The sequence below is a fragment of the Sceloporus occidentalis genome, unplaced genomic scaffold, assembly GCF_023333645.1.
Source record: "Sceloporus occidentalis isolate IW3139 unplaced genomic scaffold, rSceOcc1.0.p SCAF_10, whole genome shotgun sequence".
NCBI classification, from domain to species: Eukaryota; Metazoa; Chordata; class Lepidosauria; order Squamata; family Phrynosomatidae; genus Sceloporus; species Sceloporus occidentalis.
Window position 1 is genome coordinate 26,453,020 of NW_028316990.1, and position 26,302 is coordinate 26,479,321.

Consider the following 26,302-nt stretch of genomic DNA (forward strand, 5'->3'; position numbering starts at 1 on the left):
GTAGACCCACTGAATAAATAAAGCTTACCCTTAAGTTTTGACATGCCAAATTCTCATTAATTTTATAGGCTTGCTCCATTCGAGACTTTAATGCAGCCTCTAAAGAGCCTCGCTAAGGAGTAAGCCTTGCTTACCTCCCTTATTTCCAAGTAAGTTGGGCAGGTGACAGGTCACACTCTCTCAATCTTGGACAAAGGCAAAGACCCTCTCAACAAATCTTGCCAAGAAACCCCCTTAGGGTTGCCTAAGTCAGAAAAGGTTTGAAGGCACAACAGCCATATGTATGGAGTTGGACAACTACTTTGGAGTAAGCCCTGCTTTGGAACAGAATGAACCGCATCCCAGTTTTGGGGGATAAAGTGGGATAATAATAATAATAATAATACTCCTAAAATGCTTACTGCATGGGATGCCAGTGTCTCCAACACTCAGCCCTCTTGACTTGTCCCCAAAGCATCTGCCCCACTGCTTGAATATTTTTGGAGAGGGATGAATCTTACCTTCGATTCCTCTCCCAGTTTAAAATGCAAAAGCAACACCTGAGAGTATTGCTGTCCTAAGAAAAATATTCCAAATCCCTTTGGCTGTAATGTTACTATTACTCTCCTGTGGATTTGGGGGATCTTTTAAACTAGGAAAACAAAGGGAGTTCACACTTCCAGAGCAATGTTGATATGAAATCTGTAAGGGTTATGTGTTATATACTATACCTCTTCCACACACCTCTTTTAACAATCATGGTTCATCTTTCCATCCCCAAATGGGTTAAAATTGGGGTTCATGTATCTTTCATACACCCCAAAAAAGCTTCCATGTGTGTGGATCTTTGCGCCCCCCAAAAGCAGAAAAAGGAGGAGTTAAAAACCACAATGATCCCAAATTAATCTCCTTATTTCTTGATCCCTGATTCTTCCTTCACTCCCTTTTTCTCCTTTACAAGTCTTACATCCCTGGTGGCCTTCCACCCTCTCCTTCCCTCTTTCCTTTCATTCCACAAACTTCATTACATCCATCCCTTTTTTCTTTCCTTTTACAAACTCCATTACATCCATCTCACTCCTCCTTTCCCCCCCACCCCCAAACATCCCTGCTTAAAAACTTCATCTGTCTTCCAACTTTGAGTGGGTTTAGTTTCTAAGCAAACAGGCAGGTTTGTTTTTCTCTTTTCCCTTTCAGACTGAGTTATTAATTTTGCAAAATTGCTTTTTCAGATCTAGGTCACAAGGATTCAAAGGGGGGGAGAAAAGACTCACCGATCCACTTCTGAAAGCTTCCTGGCTTCCAAAAACAACCACAAGCACACACCTCCCAGTTGTTGTTGCAACAGCTGTATACCTTTTGCAACTCTCCTTTTTCCTCTTTTCTGGGCGGAGGCTTTGGTGGGAAGGAGTAGAAGGATGGAGGGGTGGAGACAGAAGAAAAAGGAGGAGTAGCAAGCAGCAGGGTGTAAGAAGAAAGAGAGTCCCCACTCTTTGCCATTGCATTATACCAAACTGGGTCCCTGCCTCCAAGGAGCTTCAGAGTGGCTGCATCTGCACTGCAGAAATAATTCAGTTTAACTGCCAGGGGGTTCAATGCTGTGACATTCAGGGATTTGTAGGTTACACTCATTTAATTCATCAGAGGGGAGAAGAGACTTCCCAGTAGGCTTAAGCCAAAGCATACTGCTGCAGGCTCTGCTAGTACATCTCTTCTTCCTCATTAACACCTTTTGCCATCCTGACCCCAGACTGATGTTGCTTGGCCGCACACGTCGTGGTTTTCATGTGTGAAATGTCATGGTGGTGCAACAACACTATAGAAATGACGCAGTTCGACACCACTTTTAAGTACTGTAAGTCCATCCTATGGAATCCTGGGGTTTGTAGTTTTACACAGTGTTTAGCCTTCGCTGCCAAAGTGTGCTGATGCCTCACAAAACTATACATCCTATGACCCCATACAGACAGGCCAAAATAAAGCTGCTTCGGATCACTTTGGAGCTATGCTGTTTAAATGATGCATGCGTCCTAAGAGTCTGGAAGCCGCACGAAAGCTATGCTCCAGTCCTAAGGACCAGAGCACAGGTTTGGCGCAGCTTCTGGCCTCTTAAGATGTATGTGTCATTTAAACAGCATACCTCCAAAGTAACCCGAAGCAGCTTTATTTTGGCCTGTCTGTATAGGCCCTATGATTCAGTAGGATGGAGCCGTGGCCGGCAAAAGTGGTATCAAACTGCATCAGGTCTACAGTATTTTAAATACTCTTTACGTTTCTTCTTTGTGGTCTCTGCAAATCACATAAATGGGTTATTTTGCGCCTGCGCAGTAAAGCGCAGAAATTTCTGAAATCACTGGGCAAAACTTTGCTCCACTTCAAAGTGTTGCTGGAACAAGTGTAAACTAGTCTACGTATTCTTACATTACGCTGCTAACACTACTAATACAAATGTGGGGGCATTCATCAATGCTTAATTATTACTATGTCAGGTAATTTTGGGAATTTGTACCTTGTATTTTTATTAGCCGTTATGCTGTGTTATGTACTTTGGAGTATATTTGTTGTATTATTTATTATTGATTTCTGTTTTTTGCAAGAAAAAGGCGGAATACAAATAAATCATGTTATTATTATTATAAATATGAGCCGAATGACCCACATTAATTTGTTTCTGTTGTAGGATATATACTCTGACAATATGGAATCTGAGCACTACAGTATATTCCTCTCTATAAATGTTTCAGCACAGCTGGGTTTATTTTTATTGAGATAGTGACCACAAAAACAAATCCAGACTCTCTTTCTGATTCCAGAATCCTCCTTTTTCAGGGAAACATATTTGTTCTAAGAGGTTTCAGCAGACAAGAAGGTTCTGTTCTTGTGAAGCAATGACACACAATTTCCTTTTTCGCAAAACAAAACTGTGGTTGCAGTTTTTTCAGGGTTCTTCCCACCGACAAAGCTTATTTTCTGGGCACGCAACACAGGATCACCCGAAGCACATCTACTATATTTGCCAGGCAAAACAAAGAGGTCCTTTTTTATTATTTTAGAAAGAGCCAGAACACTGTGTTGTCCAGAGCTCCTTTTGTCTGCAAAGCCCAGAAAAAACAGGCTGTTGGTTGTTTAAAGAACAGGATGTGATGTTCAGATGGGAAAATTGAACTGTAGCATTTCACCTGCACAAAAAAATCTTACTTGAGATAAGGAAGCAAGAGCATAAAAGAGGAGGAGGATATTAAGCCTTTTACAGATATGTCAATACAACTGAAGGGCCTAAATGCCCCCAAAGGCACCAAATCCCTCTGCTCTTGGAAGCTAAGAAGGATCAGCCCTGGTTAGTAGTTGGATGAGAGACCACCAAGGGAATCCCAGGTGCTGTAGGCTATATTTCAGAGGAAGGGAGAGGCAAAGCCACCTCTGAGTATCCCTTCCCTTAAAAAGCCCTATGAAATTCATGAAGAGCGTCCAGATATCATAACCACAAAGGAGGACAAGGTACCATAAAATTTATTAAGGAATCCAACACAACAGGAGGCTTACACAGTGGTCAAAAATAGGAGAAAGGTATACTATATATCACTAAGAACAAATGTTAACAAATAAAGGAATACGACAAAAATTCTAAACATATATATATATATATATATATATAATTGAATGATTCTAAACAAACATGAAATGATGATGAAATTGAAATAGGAGAATAACCAAAATAAATGAAGAGTTCAACCAAAAAACACCTTGCAAGGATATAAGGTGCTGAGATGACAAATTCTTTGTGTGTGTATGTATATATATATATATATACACACACACATATATACATAGAGAGAGAGAGGTTTAGAATAGCATTCCTTTATTCATTAACATTCGTACTTAGTGATATATAGTATATATATTTTGGGGTTTTTTTTCTCCTATTTGTGAGCATAAAATTTATGACCTTTGAGAAGAATGTTGGACATTGCAAAATAAAAACTAAAAATACTCATAAATTCATTTCATATGGTTTTATTTACAGCTATATTTTGCTGTTGTTGTATTTGCTATTTCAACCGTCATGGGATTTTTCTTGGCAAGATTTCTTTAGAGCAAGTTTGCCATTGCCTTCCTCTCACCAACCCTCGAAATGTGAAACACTTTATAATAAGGAGCAACTGTCAGCCCTATAAAAGGGATAAGCTATCTAGCCCTCAAATCTCTTAAAACAAGGGACCCCTGGAATCCAAGATCACTGTGAGCTGATCATTTCATGGATTTCGAAGGATTGTATTTCTATAGGAAGCCTAGATTTCAGGAAGACTGACCTGACACTTTTGCCTTCCGATATATATGAATGGGGCAAAAGTAGCTAAAACACTGAGGAAATCCATCCAGAATCAAATGGTTTCAAGAGAAAGCGCTAAAGTGGAACAGGTAGATTTGTCTTCAAAAGAGCTTTTATCTTTTTAAATTGCATTTTATCCTGTTAATGTGTGATGCATTTAATATTGTAACGTATTCCGTTTTGATGCTCTCTTTTTGATATTTTTAATATTATTATTATCATCATTATTACTCCTTTTCCTCAATTTTTGGGGTAATGCAGGGTATAAATATAATAACAACAATAACAACAACAACAACAGCTTGTTAAGATACTTTGTTTTGTGATGATGGAGCCTGGCATAGATAAGGGGCAATCACAAGAAATAGGAAGTTGTTTTGTTTGTTTGTTTTAATTTTATATCTCAGAAAGAAACTCCCCAATTTTATTATCCCCTGCTCTTGGGGGGGGGAAACGGTTGGGAAATCGCAGTTCAAAGTTGACTGCCAGGGTTTGGTTAGGCAGGGACGTAGCCAGGATTTTAGGAAGGGTGGGGTCCAAACTAAGTGCCACCATTATAATGGGGCTTGGGCGCAGCAGTGCAGCAGCACACACCATTCATTTTTCTAATGGAAGGGGGGTCCAGCTATGTCCCTGAACAATGTAATGCTTATGTCAGAGTTATTATTATATATTAAAACGTAAAACTAACTTAGCCTCTCATTGACCAGTTGACAAACCAGTATATTTTATTACACTATAGATTTACAATTTCTTGTAATTGTGAGTACAGTAATAAAAGACTTCAAATGATTAAAATATAATTCTTCCACTACAAATAATTTTATTTCTATATGCCAATTTGGTAACTTTCACTTCTTTTCCTATAATGAAGTTGTGATACATTTAATGTGCTTACCTCTTTTAGTTTGCTGTCAGAACTTATTTTTTTTTCTGATCACAAACACATCCATCTTGAACGCTCAATATAAAAACTGTTAAACTATTTTAATATCACATCGCTCAGAAAAACATACGATGTGGTTATGCAACAAACATGGCAGGTCAGCAATAATGCACTGGATATCATTAAAATATAAACCAGACAGTCCAACAAGCCAAAGGATGAAGAGGGGAAAGATGTATGTCCTCCAGTGGAATTCCTGGCTGCGATGTATGTTTGTACCATACAGTTCCCAGAATTCCCTAGCACTGAGCCAGAGCAGTCTGAAAGCAGTCTCAAATTAGATTATTGCTGCAGGTTGGCTTAATAAAGTTACTGCAAAAGTATGGGTTTTGGAATTTGTCATGTAAGACCCACAAGGTAAAATTTGTTGTAGTGGTTTGAGTGTTGGACTATGACTCTGAAGTCTGGAGACCAGGGCTTGATTTCCAGCTCAGCCATGAAACCCAGCGTGTGACCTTGGGGAGTAAGTCACACTCTCTCAGCTTCAGAGGAAGGCAATGACACAGCTCTTCTGAACAAATCTTGCCAAGAAAACCCCAGGATAGGTTCATCTTAGGGTTGCCATAAGTTGGAAAAGGCTTGAAGGCACACACAACAACAACAACAACCCAGATCACAAAGCACTGTAATGGAACTATATTCTGTTTTAACTTTAGCAGTGGCAACACTGTGAGCAACTACACTGTAGAAATAATGCAGTTTGACGCCACTTTTAACTTCCAGGGCTACAAAAAAAGAACCCCAAACCCCTGGGATTTGTAGTTTTGTGAGGCACCAGTACTCTTTTACAAAGAAAAAAAAGCTTGTAAAAATACAAATCCCAGGATTCCACAGAATTGAGCTACAACACTTAAAGTGTTGTCAAAGTGTATTATATCAACAGTGTAGATTCCCCCATGCTATAGAATTCTGGGCTTTGCAGTTTGGTGAGAGGGGCATTTGGAAAGCTCAGCCAGAGATAGAGAGACGGGGAGGTCACTAAACTACAACACCCATAATCCCACAGCACGTTGCCATGGCAATCACTATAACAGTGTGATAAACTACTCAAGTTGCAGTGGGTGGCTATTGATGAAGGAAAGGGGTGACCTTTGCCAAGCGCCGCCTTTTCATTGGTGCTTTCCTTTCTCGCACTGAGGGTGCTCTGTCCAATCACAGACAGGAGCGCAAGGGACTCAGGCAGGGTAGGCATTTCCATAAGAAACTGACTGCCCCTGTCACTCTCTTCTCATATCCAAACAGAGCCCCTGCCAGAGCCATCCTCTTTTAAAATGCCTTGATTCACACACCCTCCCTCCCTCCCTCAGGCTCCCTGCGACTTTCCCCCCCTTTTCCCTCTAGTCTCCATCGGAGTCTGTGCTTTTGATGGAGGGGAGGAGGAGAGGGAGGAAGGAGCTTGAAAATCCCCAGTCCTGATGGGGGGGTCTGGACCCCCCAAACCCCTCCCTTGGCTACGTCCTTGGGTTAGGCATAGGACTGCAGAGATTTAAAGCCATACAGATAGATCTCTTAGGCGGGATACAAACCGCCATATAGTACGTCTTCTATACGTACTAGGGTTAGGAAGGGGCGGTGCTTCCGCACCCCCCTAACCCTAGTACGTATAGAATACGTACAACATGGCGGCGCCCCTTCCACATGGGGGCCGCCATGTTTACGTACTGGACGCATAGCGTCCAGACGTGTCGCGGCACCTATGACGTTGTGAATGCGCTAGCGGCGCCTTGCGACGTCATAAAGGCGCCGCAAAAAGAAGCTCCGAAATGGAGCTTCTTTTTTGCTCCGCGCGGGAGGCGCGTGGTTTGGCTGCTGCAGCTCCCGCGCGGAGCAAATGGCGCCGGCGGGAGACCGCCGCAAAGCGGTGGTCTATATCCCGCCTTCATCAGAGTCTGGGAAAAGCGGTGGAGGATTTATCTTACCGAAAGGCCTGTATTGTGGTGGAACCAAGGTCATAGGTTTGTGCTTCAAACTGTGATGGGAGACAAGGTATCTGTGGTAAAGACAATGTGATATAGAATCCTAGAGTTGGAAGAGACCCCAAAGGCCATCCAGTCCAACCCCATTCTGCCATGCAGGAACTCTCAGTCAAAGCATCTTCGACAGATGGCCATCCAGCCACTGTTTAAAGACCTCCAAGGAGGGAGACTCCACTATAATCTCCGAGGGAGGAGTGTGTTCCACTGTTGAACGGCCCTTACTCTCAGGAAGTTCCTCCTAATGTTGAGGTGGAATCTCTTTTCCTGGACCTTGCATCCATTGCTCCGGGTTCTAGTCTCTGGAGCAACAGAAAACAAGCTTGCTCCCCCCTCAATATGACATCCCTTCAAGTATTTAAGCAGGGCTATCATATCACATCTTCTCTGCTCCCAGCTAAACATCCCCAGTTCCCTGAGTCATTTCTCATAGGGCTTCATGGTTTCCAGACCTTTCACCATCTTAGTCGCCCTCCTTTGGACACGCTCCAGTTTCTCAATGTCCTTTTGAATTGTGGTGCCCAGAACTTCCCTTGATCTAGACACTATACTTCTATTGATGCAGCCTAAAATCACATTGGCCTTTTTAGCTGCCACATCGCACTGTTGACTCATGTTCAACTTGTGGTCTACTTGGACTCCTAGATCCCTTTCACACATATAAATCTCATTCAGCCAAGTGTCTCCCATTTTATATCTGTGCATTTCATTTTTCTGCCTTAAGTGCAGTGGCTACAAAATCTACAGGATGCTCCCCTTGCAGTGCAGCTGTCCCATCTTTTTTGTAGGCCTCTTCCCCGCTATCTTTGTACAAGTCTGTACATTTCCCATAAACAAGCCCTGCACAGAAAATTAGATTTCCCCTGGCACCCAGCTGTCAGCAAAACCATTCCAGAAGGGCTCAACCAAGACAAACAGCAAGCAGAGAGGAATCTGGTTCCTTCGCTGCTGCGCTTCTTGCTGTGCTCTCATTGTACCGTTTTTGCTGATGGTGAGCCCTCCGCAAAGCGGCGCACAACCATAGGCCTAATTCAGCCTCCCTACATTAATTTTGAACCCCAAAACCTCCCCAAACCATAACTGTTCTTGTAGCACCAGGAAGGACTTGTAAAGTCAAAGCGCCAGGATTTTTGTTACAGAGAGGTCTTTTTTAAAATAATTTTTATTAAGTTTTGTGACAAATTAAGACAGTGAGAAAAAGTACATAGACAAAAAGAAAAGAAAAACTATATATACATGTGTGTGTGTGTGTGTGTGTGTTATATACAAGACATACAGTACACACAAAAGAGAACTAGTATATGTAGTTTACATCGTAATCCATAAGAGAAGTAGTTTCAGAGACTGGAATGTCAGAGTTTTAACATACCATTGGAACCTACATTGATAACTAAGACTATATCTGTATCATCCTTAATAACACAATTTCTCCACCTTTGCCCATTTATTTTCATATTGTTGGGTTGTCTTCCCTGCAGAGTACATAGACAGTTGGTCCATGGCTGCAAATTCATTGACTTTAATTTTCCATTGTTCCTTACATGGTATTATATTGGATTGCCAATGTTTAGCAAATACCATGCGTGCTGCCGTTATATACGAAATTACACTAATCTCATTTTGGGTCATTTTGCCTTTGTTGTAGACTAGAGAGATCTTGTAGCACCTTTGAGACTAACTAAAGAAAGAAGTTGACAGCAGGAGCTTTCCTAGACTAAAGTCTCTACTTCCTCAAATGCATTTAGATTTAGGATAGGAAGTAGACTTTAGTCTATGCAAGCTCATGCTGCCAACCTCTTTCTTTAGTTAATAATAATAATAATAATAATAATAATGTTTATTTATATACTGCTTTTCCAAATTAGATCAAAGCCGTGTACAACAGGAAGTACAATACAATATCCAAAGTCAAAATAAAACATAACAGGCCTCTTTCCCCCTCAAGATGGTGGTCGGAAGGAGGGCTCTTAGTCTTTCCAGGCCAGGCCTCTCTCCCCCTCAAGATGGTCTCGAAAGTCCTACAAAATTTTTCTTACTGTTCTTTCATTAAACTGGAGGACATTTTACGGGAAGTACTGGAGCCCAAGTCTTGTCTTCAGAACAGTTGTCCAACAGCGGACCCCAAGCTTGGGTTAAAAAGGTACCACAGATACCTTGTCTCCCATCACAGTTTGAAGCACAAACCTATAACCTTGGTTCCACCACAATACAGGCCTTTCGGTAAGATAAATCCTCCACCGCTATTCCCAGACTCTGATTAAGAGATCTATCTGTATGGCTTTAAATCTCTGCAGTCCTATGCCTAACCAAACCTTGGCAGTCAACTTTGAACTGTGATTTCCCAACCATTTTCCCCCCAAGGGCAGGGGATAATAAAATTGGGGAGTTTCTTTCTGAGATATAAAATTAATTACATGACTTTGGCTTAAAGATCAGGTCCTTCTTCCCAAAGGTCTTCGTTAGGTTGCAGATAAAACACTGCAGAAATAATCCAGTTCAAGATTGCTTTAACTTACCTGGGTCAGTGGTAGGGAATCCTGGGAATTTTAGTTTGTTGTCGTTCCAGAGTGCTCTGACAGAGAAGGATGAATGTCGCACAAGACTATAGTCCCCAGGATTCCCTAGCACTGAGCCAGGGCAGCTAAAGCAGTCTCAAACTGGATTATTTCTGCAGTGTGTTTTGGACCAAAAACAACCCTTTTCCTTGGTTTGTTTCCTCCTGTCCAAGGCTGTATCTGCACTGCAGAAATAACGCAGTTTAACACTAACTTAATTGCAATGATTCCATCCTATAGAGCCCTGGGATTTGTAGTCTTACAAGGTCTTTGGCCTTCTCTGCTAAATAGTGATGGTGCCCCGTTGTTGTTGCTGTGCGCCTTCAGTTTGTGTCTGACTTATGGCAACCCTCAGGCAAAGATTTGCTCAAGGGAGGTTTGCCATTACCTTCCCTTGAGGCTGAGAGAGTGTGACACCATCATCATCATCATCAGTATTCAAATTAAAATTAGAAGTAAGAATAAATTGTAAGCCTTTGTGGCAGAAGAGCTGGGTATAAATACTCAAAATAAATTATTATTATTATTATTATTATTATTATTGTTTATTTGTATAGGGCCATAAATTTACATGGCCTTTTACAGATGCAGTCGATTCGAATCTAAGGAATGATATTTATTCTATTTTATAATAATATTTATTTATTTATTTATTTTCTCTGACGCCGTTCTCCCAAGGCGGCTCACGATATAAAGACACATTAAAACAGAATTTTTAATTAAAAAATAATAATTAAAAATAACCTAATTAAAGCGCTACAAGATTACAACTTAAAGCATATTTAAAAAAATAAAACAAAATATAAAACTATACAATAATTATAAATAAATGTATACATATAAAATATATGTATGCCACGAGGCAGCCAGCAGAGGGAGCAAGAGAGCTACCCATGCCAACTTCCTGGTTCTCCTTTCTGAGTTGCATCCACGTGACCGCCTGTCATCATGTGACTCTGCTGTGGGCTCAACATGGCGGCCTCCAGTGGCTGTGCCCAACGTGGAAGATGCAGGAGGCAAAAACTGGCAGCCTTTGTTGCATCCTTCTGGGCGCTGCTGCTGGGCTGTTTTTTGGAGGCTCAGGGGGCCACTGTTGCCAGGTAAGGGCCCCAAAGCTGAGGAAGACCGGGCTTCTTCTCTTCCTCTGTTGTGTAAATGCACCCATAGTTTAAAATGTTTCGCTGAGAGTTTATTTTAAATTAGTATGGCCCTCTCCAGATGGAAAGATGGCACAGAATGGCAGTTTGGGGTGGAGGTAATGTATGTGTACATCCCTAGAGCTTTTTCGAGTGTATGCAGGATTTAAAAACTACGCCTTGAATGTACAGTCATAGAATCATAGAGTTGGAAGAGACCGCAAGGGCCATCCAGTCCAACCCCATTCTGCCATGCAGGAAATCTAAATCAAAGCATCCCTGACAGATGGCCATCCAGCCTCTGCTTAAAGATCTCTGCATAGAGCGGTAGCTTTTTAAAAGGGGGGCATGCATTGCCAGAAGAAAGAACAGAAGAGAAAATGGGTGTGTAGATGCAACACTGGAGTTGCTTTAAAAAATAAGTAGAAGTACAGTAGTGGGGACCTCTGTTCCTACTGAGTCTGCTTGTCCAGTTGCTATTCTAAATGGACATTTTTAATGTCCTTAATCTCCCCCTTGATGCTTCTTTTTGTAGACTTTAGGTCTATTTCCTCCATGCATCTGAGGAAGTAGACCTAAGTCTGTGAAAGCTCACTCTACAACTGATTAGTCTAGTTAGGCTAAAAGGTGCTACAAGATCACTTTGCATGCTGAGACAAATATGTTTGTCAAATATGAATACATCCTGCGACTCCCCTTGAACATCTAGGGCAGTTTGGGATCTAGCGCTTAAACCAGGGATGAGGACCGTGGCATTTTGGGTGTGCGTGTGTTTATTTTTACAGTAAATTCGTATAATTCTTTACCATTGCCAATACTGGCTGACAGAAATTGTAGACACCCCCCCCCCCCCCCCAGTTGACCACACCTGTCACAAATGGGCGCATGCTCAACTGAAGTGAAGCTGAACCTTCATTATTGATATTGGAGACTCTGCTTTTCAGGAATTCAATGAATGATGACCTCTGCCTGCCATATCCTCCTCCACAACATGGACCTCAACATCGCCTTCGGTACATCAGGGACTGTCAAACTCTCCTGCTTGGCAATGCCACTCATGAATTGTGGCCCAGCGACAACAGCAGCGTTTCTCCACTGGTTGTCACACGTGGATTTGTTTCGTACATTCCTCCAGAGGATCGCAACGGTCGACAAGTGTATGGCCATTTCACAATTGTGAGAGACCCTCTGAGGACGTTCTCTGTGCTGGAGCCTGGCGGGGCAGGTGGATGCCACTCCCATAGTACAGCAACAGTGGAAGAGACTGCAAGAAACAGCAGGTGCCTCGTGGCTCAGAATGGGGGCTATTTTAACATGGATACGGGACAGTGCCTTGGCAACATTGTGAGTGACGGCCATCTTGTGCAAAGCTCCAAAGGAGTCCAGAATGCTCAGTTTGGCATCAGGAAGGATGGCACTCTGGTATTTGGGTAAGAGCACATCTGCTTTTTGGTATAATTGTTCCCTTTAAAACAGGTGTGGCAAATCAGAGATCAGCAGCCAGAAAGTGACTTAAAGCCAGAGTTGGGAGTATATAGAGGGTACATCTGCACTGTAGAAATAATGCAGTGTGACACCACTTTAAGTGCTGTAATTCCATCCTATGGAATCCTGGGATTTGTAGTCTTACAAGGTCTTTAACCTTCTCTGCCAAAGAGTGCTGGTGCCTCACAAAAACTACAAATCTCAGGATGTTATTCTATTCTACTGTTCTTCAAATCCTAAAATTGCTATCCCCCCCCCAACGTTATCTCATAAAATTAATTATCACTTACCATTCTTTTAAAAAGTTATTAAGGCTGCATCCACACTGCAGAAGTAATCAGTTCAACAACACTTTAACTGTCGTGGCTCAGTGATGTGGAGTTCTGGAAACTAGTTTTGTGAACTATTTAGCCTTCTCAGTCAAATAGGACTGGTGTCGCAACAAACTACAAATCTCAGGATTTCATAGCATTCAGCAGTTAAACTGCATTATTTATGTGGTGTGGATGCAGCCTTAAGAGACCTCTCTCTGATTGAATTTTTCAATTTATCCATCTCAGCAAAGTCATCCAGTTTTGGCAACCATTCTGTGAAGATATATCCATATTCTTCCACTTCTGTCTATAGAGTATCTGGCAGCTGTAATCCTACACTGGACAATTAATCCATATTTTTCTCCATCCGTTGGTCCATCAGCCCCAATAAAAAAAAGTTCTTGCTTCAATTTTTAGCTTTCAAAATGGTTTCAATAATAGAATGTGTCTGAGTCCAATATTTTCTAACCTTGGCACAGGTCTGCCACATAAGATAAAAAGTTCAGTCTTTTCGATTACAGTACATTTCTAACAGATGTTATTGGAATCTTTATACATCTTCAGAAGTCTGCCTAGTGTCAAAATTATTCTTTAAATCATAGCTCAAAGAAAACTGTCCCTTTTCTAAGTAAATTGATAAATTTAATTGATTTTAATTAGTGAGTTCCTGTCATTGCTAGACTCATAGCATCAGGATAGAAAAAGATACCAAGGAGACTCAGGGCAGACATGAGTGGTCTACTCCTGCCCCAGGTTTTTATGAGATCCTGATGGCTGCCAAGTGTTGTGAGCCTTATTTCGATCAGAAATTTTTCTGCATGATATTTCTGACCATCTCATCTTCCAGTTAAGGGACTAATTCTCATCACTTCCAGCTACCTTTCCGAGGAAGAAGTGTTGGCTAAAGAGAACCCCTTTATACAGCTTGTGAGTGGGGTAGTTTGGCTCTTGCGAAACGGGGAGGTGTATGTGAATCAGAGTCGGGCTGTGGAGTGTGATGAAATACAGACAACAGGTAATGTCTCCTAAGCCACATTTCTGAATGGGTTCTCCTGTAAAATAACCTTTTATTTCTGGATCTGTTGTACATATGCAGAACAAATGAGAGAAGCTTTCTTTGGGCCACTCAGTCCCTGAAATGCCCCTGGTGCATCAAGCGATAAAGAATGTGAATAAATTGTGCAAAATGGAGAGATGTCATAGAGGCGTCAAGTATGGAAATGGCCAAATCCAGCATTTCTTATTGCAGAATTTGGGACAAAGTAGATGGGAAAGATGTACAGTGGCCACCAAGAAAATGAAGGTGGGGAGGTTGGGTAGTGTTGGTTGGATGGATGGATGAAGAATGTTTTTCAGTGTAATGGTGGATTTCATAGGAGTTGCCAGGAGCCAGAATATCATCTCTGGCAAGGAGGGGAGTCTTTGTGGCACAGGAGTGACTGGCACAAGGGTGGCTTGGCGGAGTGGAAATTGTTTTTGTTTAAATGCAGTGAAGGTGAGGAACATTGCCGACTACCTTGCAACTACCATAGCTTATATAGGAGGGGTAATTAATGTGAGAGCCATCATAGCAGTCAGTAGTTTGAAGTAGTCAGTTGGTAGGTGTGACTGGAAAAAATTTTTTAGTCAGAATGATTGCTGCATCACCATTTGTCTTTTTTCTCGCTTCAGGGACTTTTGACAAGTTTATCAATACGGTGTCTGCCAGGACAGCAGTGGGGCATGACAAACAAGGACAGCTAGTGCTGGTGCATGTGGATGGACAGACAAACACCAGAGGGTACGTCTACATAACTCCCTAAACTCACCATGACTCAGAGTGATTTCTGACTCAGGTTAAACTCTGGCTCACAGGAGGGAAGAATTTTCCTTGCAAACATAAGCTGTGGGATAGTGCTCCCTTTAAAAAGGCAGCAACTTAAAGGATCCAAGCAGAGAACCCCACTTCCTAGGTGCTTGCCATGAAAGATTACAGGCACCTCAGCTACGAGATCAGGAAGTTTTCCAGCCTTTGACCTCTCAGGCTGCAGCTGCAGTGCAGAATTAATGCATTTGGACACTACTTTTACTGCTGTGGCTCAATGCTGTGGAATCCTGGGATTTGTAGTTCTGAGAGATGTTCAGCCTTCTATGTCAGGAACACAGCAACTATAAATGCCAGAATTCTACAGGATATTGCCACGGCAATTAAAATTGTGTCAAACTGCATTAATGCTGCAGTGTGGCAGCAGCCTGAGAGATCACTGCTTGGCAGCAAAGGATTTTGGGTTCTTTACTGTACAGTCGGTGGGGTCTGAACCCACCTGGCACACTATAGCATGTTTTAGTGTACTGGTAATGATGTACAGTCACTTTCAGCTGCCATTGGGACTGATTTTCAGCAGCTGTTTTTTATTTGGGAAGGGCTGAGGGCAATGCAGGAGGCAAAAACGCTGCATTTGCTAGTGGTTTGGGTGATTTGGGCCATTTTTCAGGTAAACAGATCTGAAAATTGATATGATTTTTATTGTTAGATGGATAGGTCTGAAGTCTTCAAGAGCTCTTTGAGGGCCACACTTTGGGGTCTCAAGAGCTACATGTGGTCCCTGGGTTACACTTTCCACACTCTGATTTAGTCCAGTGCTCTGCTAGCATTGGAAATCTAAGTGAAAACATCTTAGCTAAAATTAATAGCCACCCAAAACTCTGTTTAAAAACATCCTGTCTGTAGGTCTGTTTGTTAAGGGCCCCTGGCTCCAAATTTGGCTCTCCAGCTCAAAAGAGATTTGCATCCTATCTGAAAGAGAAGAACGGCAGGTTTAAATGCCTGAAGAGTAAAATCCTGTCTGAATCTATACTGCAGAAATGATGCAGTTTGACACTGCTTAACTGCCATGGCTCAGTGTTACGAATTTTTTGTAATTTTATGAGCTTTTTAGCCTTTCCTCTCAAAGAGCTCTGGTGCCACAACATGCTACAAATCACAGGATCCCATAGCATGAAGCCATGGTAGGTAAAGCGGTGTCAAACTAAACTTATTTCTGCAGTGGAGATGCAGCCCCAGGCTAGCACTGAAGACAAGAAAATACAGAAGGGAAATCCTGTCACCCGTTAATTCCTCCCTTGTGCTGCTTCAACCAATGCATCATTTTCTCCTCGTGTAATACTGTCCTTCTTTGAATCACTCTATCCTTCATTGCACAGACTGAACCTCTGGGAAATGGCTGACTTCCTGAAGAAACAGGGTGTCATCAATGCTATCAACCTGGATGGTGGAGGATCAGCCACTCTGGTCTTAAATGGAACACTTGCTAGTTACCCCTCAGATCACTGGTAAGTACTCCTTTATTACTTAACCCTGCCAAATCCCTGCTACTGTGCTTCAGGCCTTTGGGTCATTTCTGCTAACATTATTGAGAGTATGCAAAAGGATCTTGTAGCACCTTTGAGACTGACTGTGCAAGAGTTGTTGTAACATAAGCTTTCATAGACCTACTTCACTTCCTCAGATGCACAAAGTGCAAAAAATATAAACCAGTTAGGCTCAAAAGGTGCTTCTAGTTTTCTTTTTTCTCCCCCTCCCTTTTTACTTTTCATGCTGCAACAGACTGACACAGCTTCACCTTTGAAAACATCCACTTTCTCTCTGTTCCTTCCCCTCTTCCCAGTCAGTTTGATGCCATGTGGCGCTGCCCTCGACAGATCTCAACCGTCATGTGTGTCCATGAGCCGCCTTGTCAGCCTCCGGACTGCAGCGGGCACGGACACTGCTCGCTTGGACAATGCCAGTGCAGTGGCGCTTTCTGGAGAGGGCCAGCCTGCAATGTCCTGGACTGTGGGCCTTCCAACTGCAGCCTGCATGGAATGTGCACAGAGAGTAAGAACGTGCTGTTTGAAGCAAGTATGGTGTGTGTTGGCCAGGGAGAGGAGGCTGTAGCACATAGGGCTTGACCAAGCGCATTGCTTGAACATATTGCCTGGCCTCCGGTCTCAGTACAACCATTGATTTCTCTTTTTCTTCTTCTCATGTTCCCTTTGATTGCAGCGGGATGCCTTTGCGATGCTGGCTGGGAAGGCACTAATTGTAGCGAAGGTAACCAGATCTTTCTTTTACAGGATGCTTTGATTTAGATTTCCTGCATGGCAGGGGGTTAGACTGGATGGCCCTTGCAGTCTCTTCCAACTCTATGATTCTATATGTCATGCACAAGATCACTTCAGTTCAGAAGTCCAAGCTTATGAAATAAAAATTGCTTTATTCAGAAACACAAATATGTGCACAGCAGACTTGTGTTGTGAGGACTAAGGCTTGAGCCGTTAAACACTATATTTAAAGCACATAGCAGTTCAAGGTTTGAGTTCACTGACACCCCATTTGCCAATAGAAATAAACAGTTTTGTTTTACCTTATTCTCAGAGTCCCATCTCCTTCCATCCCCATAACAGCCATTCTCATGTGTTTAGACTTCAAGCTTTCAGCACAATCTCTACTCCCCACGTAATATGTTAAACATTCTAAGGAATGCAGGCACCAATGCCACCATTAACCCATGATAGCATATCCCATCATTCAGTATTAAAATGCCATAAACACACCAAACATATCTCTGTAAGCTACAGCAGGAAATCTAAAGGGATTGAGATCCTGACAACATATCTGGATGCGGGAAAGAACGACTGAACCTACATGGTTTCTTTTGTTTGCTTTAATTTATTTCATAAGTTTGTATGACCATTATAAACTCTGTTGAACAGACGATCAGTTCCTAACAGTGTAGTCCTGTATATATCTACTCAGAAGTAAGACCCATTGATTTCAGTGGGTTTTATATAGTCTCCTGTTATGTGTGTACAGTCCGTCCTTGCCTTACGCGGGGGATCCGTTCCGGATCCCGCCACGTAAGGCAAATTCCGCCTATGCTCGAGCCCCATTGGAAACAATGGGGCTCGTGTGCGGCGGCGTGGGAGCGCACGGGGTGCAACGGGCGCGCGCGCCCATTCAATTGAATGGGACGCGCCGCCCCTTCCGCCCTGCGCGCGCCCCGCAGCTTGAGCGCGTATGCTCAAGGCCGCGTATGGCGCGGGCGCGCTGTACAGGATTATACAGGGCATAAATTTATATGCACACGCACATATAAAGTGAAATATATAACGTTTTGCCCTTCAGCAAAATAATACTTTAGGGTCATTGTGAAATGCTGCAGTTGGTTAAATTGTTGGGTAGTGTATTGGTTTGATTGAAAAGTTCAACCTACTTCAATCACTTGTGGTTCGCATCTATATATGTGCACATATACATAGATCAGGGGTAGGCAACCTTTTTGAGCCAGGGACGAGTTGCTGTCCCTCAGACAACTGGGGGGCCGAACTCAAAATGGCGCCTGGAGTGGCGCAGAAGCTGCGGTGGGGGCGGCAATCAGAGGCAGGACTGGGCTAGGGCCGGTCCCAAGGCCTCGCCAGGCTGGATCCGGCCCACGGGCCATAGGTTGCCGACCCCTGACATAGATAGATGAGAACGACAATTGATTAGAGGGGAAAAATATACTTAAAATATTGGAAATATCTAAAAGGTACAAAAGAGATTTCAGGTTGTAACACAGATGTTATTGTTTTATTGCATACTGGACATACTGTAAATATAATAAGGCGGTCAAGGCTTAGATTAATGTTAAGCAAAACTGGAAAAATAGAAATTGAATTTATATACTCATTTTTTTAAAAAAAATCATTATTCAAAAAACTGAATATTTGTATATCAGTTGATGTACAGTCCGTCCTCGCCTTACGCGGGGGATCCGTTCTGGATCCCTCCGCGTAAGGCGAATTCTGCCTATGCTCGAGCCCCATTGGAAACAATGGGGCTCGTGCACGGCGGTGCGTGCGTGCGCAGAGCACAACGGGCACACGCGCCCATTCAATTGAATGGGACGCACCGCCCCGCGGCTTGAACGCGTATGCTCAAGGCCGCGTATGGCGCACCCGCGTATGGCGCGGGCGCACTGTAATAACAAATTGTCTACTGAGATATTCTATGACTTATAGACATAAGCAGTGAAAGATGTTCTTTGTTATTCTGTAAATGTGTAAAAAATTGAAATATATATACACACACACACATATTAAAAAGTTTGACCTACTTTTTTATGCAAAAGGATTTTATAGCACCTTTGAGGCTAAGTACAAGTTAGTCTTGAGCTACGAGATCCCTTTGCATATGGATATTATAAACTAAAATGGTTATGTCTCTGAATTCTACTTTTTATGTTTTTGGTGATAAATACTTTGTCATTCCTCCAATCCCTTTCGTACCAGCAAATGGTGCTCAGGGCAACCTGTGCAGCAAAAAAGTACAAAATAGCAAACATATCATATGATTTTCATGACAAGTTTTGTTCAGAGGCTGAGAGAGAGTGTGGCTTGCCCAAGGTCACCCAACAACAACAAACATGCAGACCAATGGGACTCCAGCCATTGGAGTGGGATTACATCCTAGTGAGCTCCTTGCTAAAAACCTTCATACAATTCTGTGTGTGGACTTGGGCTTTTCTCCCTGTATCCTAGTGTGTTCAAAGGGTTCCTATGGTGATGGCTGTCTCCAAAAATGCCTCTGCCTCAATGGAGGACAGTGTGACCCTATCCGTGGATCTTGCACGTGCCCAGATGGCTACCGAGGAACCCTCTGTGAAGAAGGTAGGAGAATTTCCCTCCTCATATCTGTAATAGCAGACTCAAACCTAGCCATGTTCAAGTATGTGCCCTGATATCTCCTACCTAAGTATTACCTACCTGCCTAAACTAGTTTGGATACTGGGTGATGACTTATAAGTGCTAAGGAGAATGTAGAATTCAAAATTTAGAACCTCTGAGCTTTGCTGACTGGGGGCAGTCTGAGAGTTATATCCCCCCCCAAAAAAAGTATATTTTCTATGCTCTTGTGAGACTATATTGATCACGCAGATTGGACAGAGGGGGATAGACACATGTTTGAATGATTGCCCACATCAGAACTACTTTTGTCTGGAAAGTTATCCGTTTTAAAAGACAGGCTGAGCTCTTGCTGTCCCCATCTCCCCTTTCTAAAATACTAGCTTTCTGCATGCAGAGATTCTGTTCATATGGAGTAACAAGTTGGGGTGGGGGGGTCACAAAGCTGCGTTCAGGTAGTAGGGTCATCACTGGACTGCACCACTGGGTGACTTTGCTTGGTTCTTTGTTAAGCATGAGATTGAGCGCCCTTCCTTTTTACTTTTGATTCCCATTGTTGTCTTTTACTTGCTTCTTGTATTTGTGCCTATTGCTAACTTACTCTAAGCCTTTATAATTCCGTTTTATTATGGGGGTATATACACATGTGCTCAGTATCATAAGAATAAGGGAGCCAGAATGTGGGCTCAGTCAGAGAAGAAAGGAGTTTTTTAGAATGACAGGCTGACGGAAGATGTTCTGGAGTCACCTATGGATAAAGAAAGTCAAGATGACTTAAATGCCTCTTTCATTTGAATCTAATCCAGGGTTTCTTAAATTCTGGCTCTCCAGATTTTTCAGACTTTAATTCCCAGAATCCCAGACCATTAGCCATGCAGGCTGGCAATTATTGAAGTCCAAAACATCTGGAAGGTCCAAAGTTGAAAACAACTGGTCTAATCAATGACTTTCCACATCCTTGTAATAGTTTGTCATAGTATAAGGCAGAAAGTTTGAAAGGAACCGCAGGCCAGGATCCTTCCATTGCCCTCACCTGAGTTGCTCCCCCATTTGCACCCTAAACACATACTCTAGAGGCCTGGGAAACCCTGCAGAGGTTTTTGATGCTATTCGGTGATCTCAAAAGGGAACAATATGGTCTGTGAGGGTAAAGGATTGGAGACTGCTCTGGATGCCAGGCTCAGCTGTTCAAGTATATTTGAGCCTGGCTTTGCTGTTGCCTGGCACAAAGTGGCACGCCTCCAGCTCTATGACTTGCCTGTTGTTATATCTCTGGTGTTTTGCCATCACTTTTTCAGTATGCCCCATTGGACTTTATGGACCAAACTGCCAACATACCTGTCAGTGTCCAAACCAGTGTCCTTGTGATCAGAAGACGGGCAGTTGCAACATTTCTTCTGCAATGGGTGAGTTCGATGGAAGTTTTATGTTTTGGGCCCAGGTCTGGAGGAGAGCATATGCTTTAAATGCAGAGCCAGAAAATGGGCTTTCCTTTCTTGATGCTGGCTATGGAGGACTGTGACCAGTCAGTATAGCAATTCTAAATTGGAGCGATCAGTCTCATTTTTAAAAGGAAACTTCATAGATTCCTGCTGCCACATCTTCTTCGGCTTAATAATAATAATAATAAAATTTATTTATATACCGCTTTTCCAAAACTGATCAAAGCGGTGCACAACAAAGAATACAAAATACAATAATCAAAAATAACAACACGATATATACATAACATTAAAACTTGACAATAAAAATTCAATCACAATTTAAAACCATAAAAACCATATCAAAGCCAGCTGAGTTGATAATCAATGGTACAAGATACATATCAGGGGGGGAACCACACATATCAAGGCACATGGGGGAAAGCTTGACAGAAGAAGAAGATCTTGAATCTCTTTTTAAAGAGATCCAGGGAGGTGATGGAGAAGAGCTCATCGGGAAGGGTGTTCCAAATTTGTGGGGCCGAGATGGAAAAGGCCCTTTGCGAGGTCGACGCATATCTCGCAGTTGGCATCCTCAGCAAATTCTTCCCAGCTGACCTGAGTGTGCGGGGCGGATTATATGGGGAGAGGCGGTCCTCCAAGTAACCTGGGCCCAAGCCATTTAGGGCTTTATAGGTAATTACCAACACCTTGTATTGCGCCCGGAAGCGAATGGGCAGCCAATGAAGATCATGTAAGATGGGCGTTATATGGTCAGCGATAGAACGACCGGCGACCAATCTTGCTGCCATATTCTGCACTAATTGAAGCTTCTGGGATTGGTACAAGGGTTGCCCCATGTAGAGCGCATTACAGAAATCCAATCGAGAGGTTACCAGAGCGTGTACCACAGTTTCAAGGTCCCCCCGGCCCAGATAGGGTCGCAGCTGGCGTATCAGCAGAAGCTGATAACAGGCGCTTCTGACCATCGCATCCACTTGAGACGTCAATTGGAGCGACGAGTCCAGAAGCACTCCCAAGCTGCGAACTGAGTCCTTCAGGGGGAGTGTGACCCCATTCAGGACAGGTGGAGAAATTTCACTACCCGGGCCTGGGGAGCCTATCACTAGTACTTCCGTTTTCTCTGGATTCAGACTGAGTTTGTTTTCCCTCAGCCAGCCCATTACCGACTCCAGACAGGCATTTAGAGGAGAGATGCCATCCCTAGTCACTGCATCAGTCGGAGACACAGAGAAACATATTTGGGTGTCATCAGCATATTGATAACACCGCACCCCGTGTCTCCGGATGATCTCTCCCAACGGTTTCATGTAAATGTTAAATAGCATGGGGGGCAAAATAGCTCCTTGAGGGACACCAGATGTAAGTTAAGAGAGTCATTGTGCTTTAGCTTGTACTGAACAACCCCCTTCTTTTATTTTCCCCCATCTCATCACCTATTAGGAACAAGAGGAGAAATGGATGTTCTTGTTCTGAATTAAGTCATGAAAGTTTAATACCCCACTTTATGCATACTAGAAATCTGTCTTGTCTTTCTTGCTTGTTAGCAAAGAAGGATCCAGTCTCTTTCTAATTACATATTGGCCTGTCTTTCTGGTTTCCAGCAGGGCAGTGCTTGTTGAAAGACAATCAGGAGGACCACCTTTTCACACAGTAAGTTGCATTATGGATTTTTTGTTGTTGCTGTTGACTTCCCACAAGTTATTTTCACCTTAAGGCAAACTATCACAAGGCTTTCTTAGCAAGATTTGGTCAAGGAGGTTTGCCACTGCCTTCCTCTGAGGCTGAGTGTGTGGCATGTCCAAGGGCACCAGGTTTCTAGATGTTTGAGCTGGGATTTGAGCCCTGGTTTCCCAGAGTCTTTGTCCAACATTCAAACTGCTACTCCATGGTGACTCTTCATTTACGCTGTTGAATCACCAGAAATTCCTAATTGTATTCCTGTCTTCTATGATGGAACTACACTATAGACTGTAGCAACATGTTAAAAGCAGAACGTTAGGCCTTCCCTGCAACCCTCCACTCTACTGGATGAGTTTAAAGGTGCTGTAGCCACTCTTTAGCCAAACTTTTTAGTGTTTCATTATTATGGCTGTTATTCCCCACCCCAATTTATATCCCTCCTTTGCCACAAAGGTTTTACCAGAGGATCACAATAGATAAAATGTGTCTTAACACATAACAGTTTCAAAACAGACCTGTAGGAAGCAAAAATACAGGGTATTTTTACTGGAATGTAGCAATTAATAACCATATTGTTCTGTCTTTGCTATCACAGTTGTTTGCTCTGACAACTATTACCATTGTGACAGTTGTTTACTGTTGTCGGTTATTTTTACAGGAAGGCATGGATGGGTGTAACAGTCAGTTTGCTCATCCTGCTTTTGATCAGCGGCGCAGTGAACATGAAGCTCCTCTTCTGCCGCTCCACAGTGCGAAGAGAGCATGGAAAATACACCTATCACCCACTGGAAGAAATGAACGGGGAAACCCATAGTTGTCCATCAACAGCTTGGGATAAAGAAGACCAGGTGGAGGAAGCCTGGGACCCAAACCATACAGAAAGGGCCGACTCCCTTTGACCACAGGACAAAAGTGACATCCTTTATCACAGTGGCAATTTGTAGCAAAATCTTCCAAAGGCTTCCTTCTTTCTCAATGAAGAACTCCACTGCAGAAGGTGCAGAGACTGTTGTCTCAAAGTATTTTCTGGAGAAAATAGCCTAGATGATCCCAAGGCTAGCAATGAGATTTTGATTCCTCGAGCTGAAAATCCAGACAGTGGCCCTGACAGAACATTTGAAAAAAGGTATTGATGATTTACAGCTCTGTAAGTACACCTTAAGGCCAGAATCTTGTTAACGGGTTTAGATTTAAGTCACAGTAGGCCTGTCAAGCTTTGTTTTTCTAGGTGGGCTTATTGGAGACATAAGAGCTTTCAGGGTTAATTTGGCTCTTTGACCCACAGTCTTCTTGGGCCTCTGGGTTATTGGATGTCTAGCAAGTGGTGTTGTTTGCCTTCAAGTCATTTTTTGACTGATGGCAACCCTAAGGTGACAGGGGATTCTGGGGGTGGGAATGGTTTCCATGGCCAAGTGGGGACTCGAACCCTAATCTCCAGAGGAGTTGTCCAACATTGAGACCACTACACCACCCTGGCTCTTGCCTACCAGGTAACTACTGTATATACTCATGTATAAGTCTAGAAATTTAGGTAAACTGATCCAGAAAACATGAGTTGACCTATCCACAGGTCAATGTGAGTACTGTACTTTAACTAAAAAGAACCATCCCCTGCTGAAAGGCAAGAATATATATAATCTGTACTGGAAGCACTGACCCCCTCTGTTCTCTCATTCATCCAGCTTTTAGTGTGAGCACAAACAGTTATGCTTGCAGGACTTTTGTAAGTTCTTTGGCATCATTTTCCTTTGCTTTGTCCTTTACATAATTTGTTAAATTCTCCTAAATTTTACCCTCAATTTATCCATGGGACATATTAAAATCCATAATTTTGGTCCCAAAACCTGCCCTTATACATGAGGTCAGTTTATAGTCGAGTATATACAGTACTCTCATTTGATCAGTTTTTAACTATATTTTCCCAAATTTCCCAACCTATACAGTATGTATGTTGTGTGTCTGCCAGTGTGCCTGCTTATTTCCCCATTGTGCAGTGAGGAATGGGCACTGTCTTGCCTTCACTATCCCAGTAAAGCAAGTGCTACATTGATGGTGCTAACAAATAGTTATGCACCGTCCGCGTATGTGCAGTTGTACATCCAAGTTATGTACACTTGCATGACTTGGTGGGTGATTGCTAAAGGGAGTTGGCCAGGTTCAAAGGCAGGGCAGTCTTATATGCTAAATGCTGGGGCCAAGTGGGATAGCTATCACCATTGTTCACTGTAATTCCCACTACCCCAGCCTTATGTGAGTTATAGTCCATCATACTTAGAAGGCTGTTTTAGGGGACCTGGTTTTCTTCTTAAAGAGAGTCATTGGTTTAATTAAAGTTGCCTCTATTGAATGTATGCTACATTTAAGTACCAATATATAGCTCAGGGACTTAATGGACAAGGGCGGTTTTGAATGAGGGTGGGAGCAAGCTGCTTTATGCAGTAACATTTGCAAAATAAAGCAGGAATGAGCAAAGTAAGGACTTACCCTAAAATTACAGGGATTATTATGTCCTCCCACCCCACCCTCAACTTTGTGTTTCTTTTCTTTCCTCACTTAAAGTATAATGCTGAAAAAGGGCTTGATAATATTATGGATCTTACTTCCAGTTCTCTGATTATTACAGAAAACTTATGGTAGCATTAATTGTTGGGGGTTTAGGTATCATGAGAAAGGGGTTTTTGAATGTTCTACATTTACTTTGGGCAAGACAGTTGTCCTCTGGTAACTTATTTAAAAGATTAGTCTGAGACAGACTATCTAATGCTTTTGGTGCACTTTACCTCTTTTTGTACTGATTGCCAAAACCCAGCAGAAGTTACTGTGCCACTTTTGAAGTGTGTATGCTGAAAGGATCTATTTTGTTACCTTTAAAAATGAAAAACTTGAAGAAATTTGGCAGTCATGATTGGAGTGGGAATACTCTTTGTACAAAATAAACTGATTTCCCCCCCTCTTGTATAATGGTCCTTGGTTTGCGTATGACTTAAGGTTTTGTAAAGGGAAAAATGTAATTTCCTGCCAAAGGAGATGGTACATGACATTCTGTATATCATTTTTCACTGCACCATTACTAGCTGAAAGGAATAAGAGCCTAACTGGAAGTCTAAATGAGGATGAAACATGGGGCTCATTCCCTCTCACAGAATAACATGGGTTGTGATTCGGATCCACTCCCTGTCTGTAACCAATTTCAAAAGATCCCTCGTTCTCACTATAAAAGGGGATCTTATTTTATGCCATTTGAATCAGTTTTCTTTTTTCCGTCCCCATTCGCGCTACTTCAAGCCAGGGATGGGGGAAGCCGGCGATGGATCACAAGCCGGTGGGGGAAAGAGAGAAGAAGCAGGTGCGTCACTTAGCAGCTGCAAGAAGGACAGGTTGCTTACCTGTAACAGTATTTCTTCGAGTGGTCATCTGCGAATACATACAAATGGGTTTTACTGCGCCTGCGCAGTGCTGCTTGGAACCTTCTGGAATCACTGGGCAAAGTTTACTTTGCAACATATAGAAACTTTTTGGCGGTAACTCCGCCCACCCGTTATAAGGCCCCTGCCTTCCCGCTCTTTTCCCCAGTTCCGCAATTTTTCCGCCAAGCAGGCGATGGAAAGAGCCAATAAGAGCAGGACACTGAGGGGATGGACGGGTGGGATTTGTATGTATTCGCAGATGACCACTCGAAGAAATACTGTTACAGGTAAGCAACCTGTCCTTCTTCTTCGTGGTCTCTGCGAATCATACAAATGGGTTAGACTGACAAGCTTAGGTATGCGGCGGA

The 26,302-nt window shown here is 42.7% G+C and overlaps 2 protein-coding genes across 3 annotated transcripts in view; one reads left to right on the forward strand and one right to left on the reverse strand.

Moving 5' to 3' along the window:
- Positions 1-9,824, reverse strand: part of CARHSP1 (calcium regulated heat stable protein 1) — a 27,871-nt gene extending 18,047 nt beyond the window's left edge. Inside the window, exon 1 of one of the 2 annotated variants that reach the window (XM_089540456.1) lies at positions 9,745-9,824. The gene's annotated coding sequence lies outside the window, so the exon portion shown is untranslated. Of the gene's footprint in view, positions 1-1,253; positions 1,400-9,744 lie in introns of those variants that run through there. The other variant, XM_089540455.1, reaches the window with a different exon arrangement.
- A 930-nt stretch (positions 9,825-10,754) lies between these two features.
- NAGPA (N-acetylglucosamine-1-phosphodiester alpha-N-acetylglucosaminidase) lies at positions 10,755-25,504 on the forward strand. The gene is made up of 11 exons (XM_089540940.1): positions 10,755-10,883; positions 11,864-12,349; positions 13,594-13,733; positions 14,390-14,498; positions 15,902-16,030; positions 16,366-16,574; positions 16,743-16,790; positions 19,259-19,387; positions 20,701-20,808; positions 22,449-22,497; positions 23,186-25,504. The coding sequence occupies exons 1-11, from the start codon at positions 10,756-10,758 to the stop codon at positions 23,424-23,426; spliced, it is 1,776 nt and encodes a 591-aa protein (XP_089397066.1). The 5' UTR covers position 10,755; the 3' UTR covers positions 23,427-25,504.
- The last annotated feature ends 798 nt before the right edge of the window (positions 25,505-26,302 follow it).

What these genes read in the sequence shown, in the direction of transcription:
- NAGPA (XM_089540940.1), top strand. Translation starts at nt 10,756, where the DNA reads ATGGCGGCCTCCAGTGGCTGTGCCCAACGTGGAAGATGCAGGAGGCAA. An exon ending in GATGGCACTCTGGTATTTGG is followed by an intron (nt 12,350 to 13,593) that starts GTAAGAGCACAT and finishes CATCACTTCCAG; the next exon opens with CTACCTTTCCGAGGAAGAAG. An exon ending in CAACATTTCTTCTGCAATGG is followed by an intron (nt 20,809 to 22,448) that starts GTGAGTTCGATG and finishes TCTGGTTTCCAG; the next exon opens with CAGGGCAGTGCTTGTTGAAA.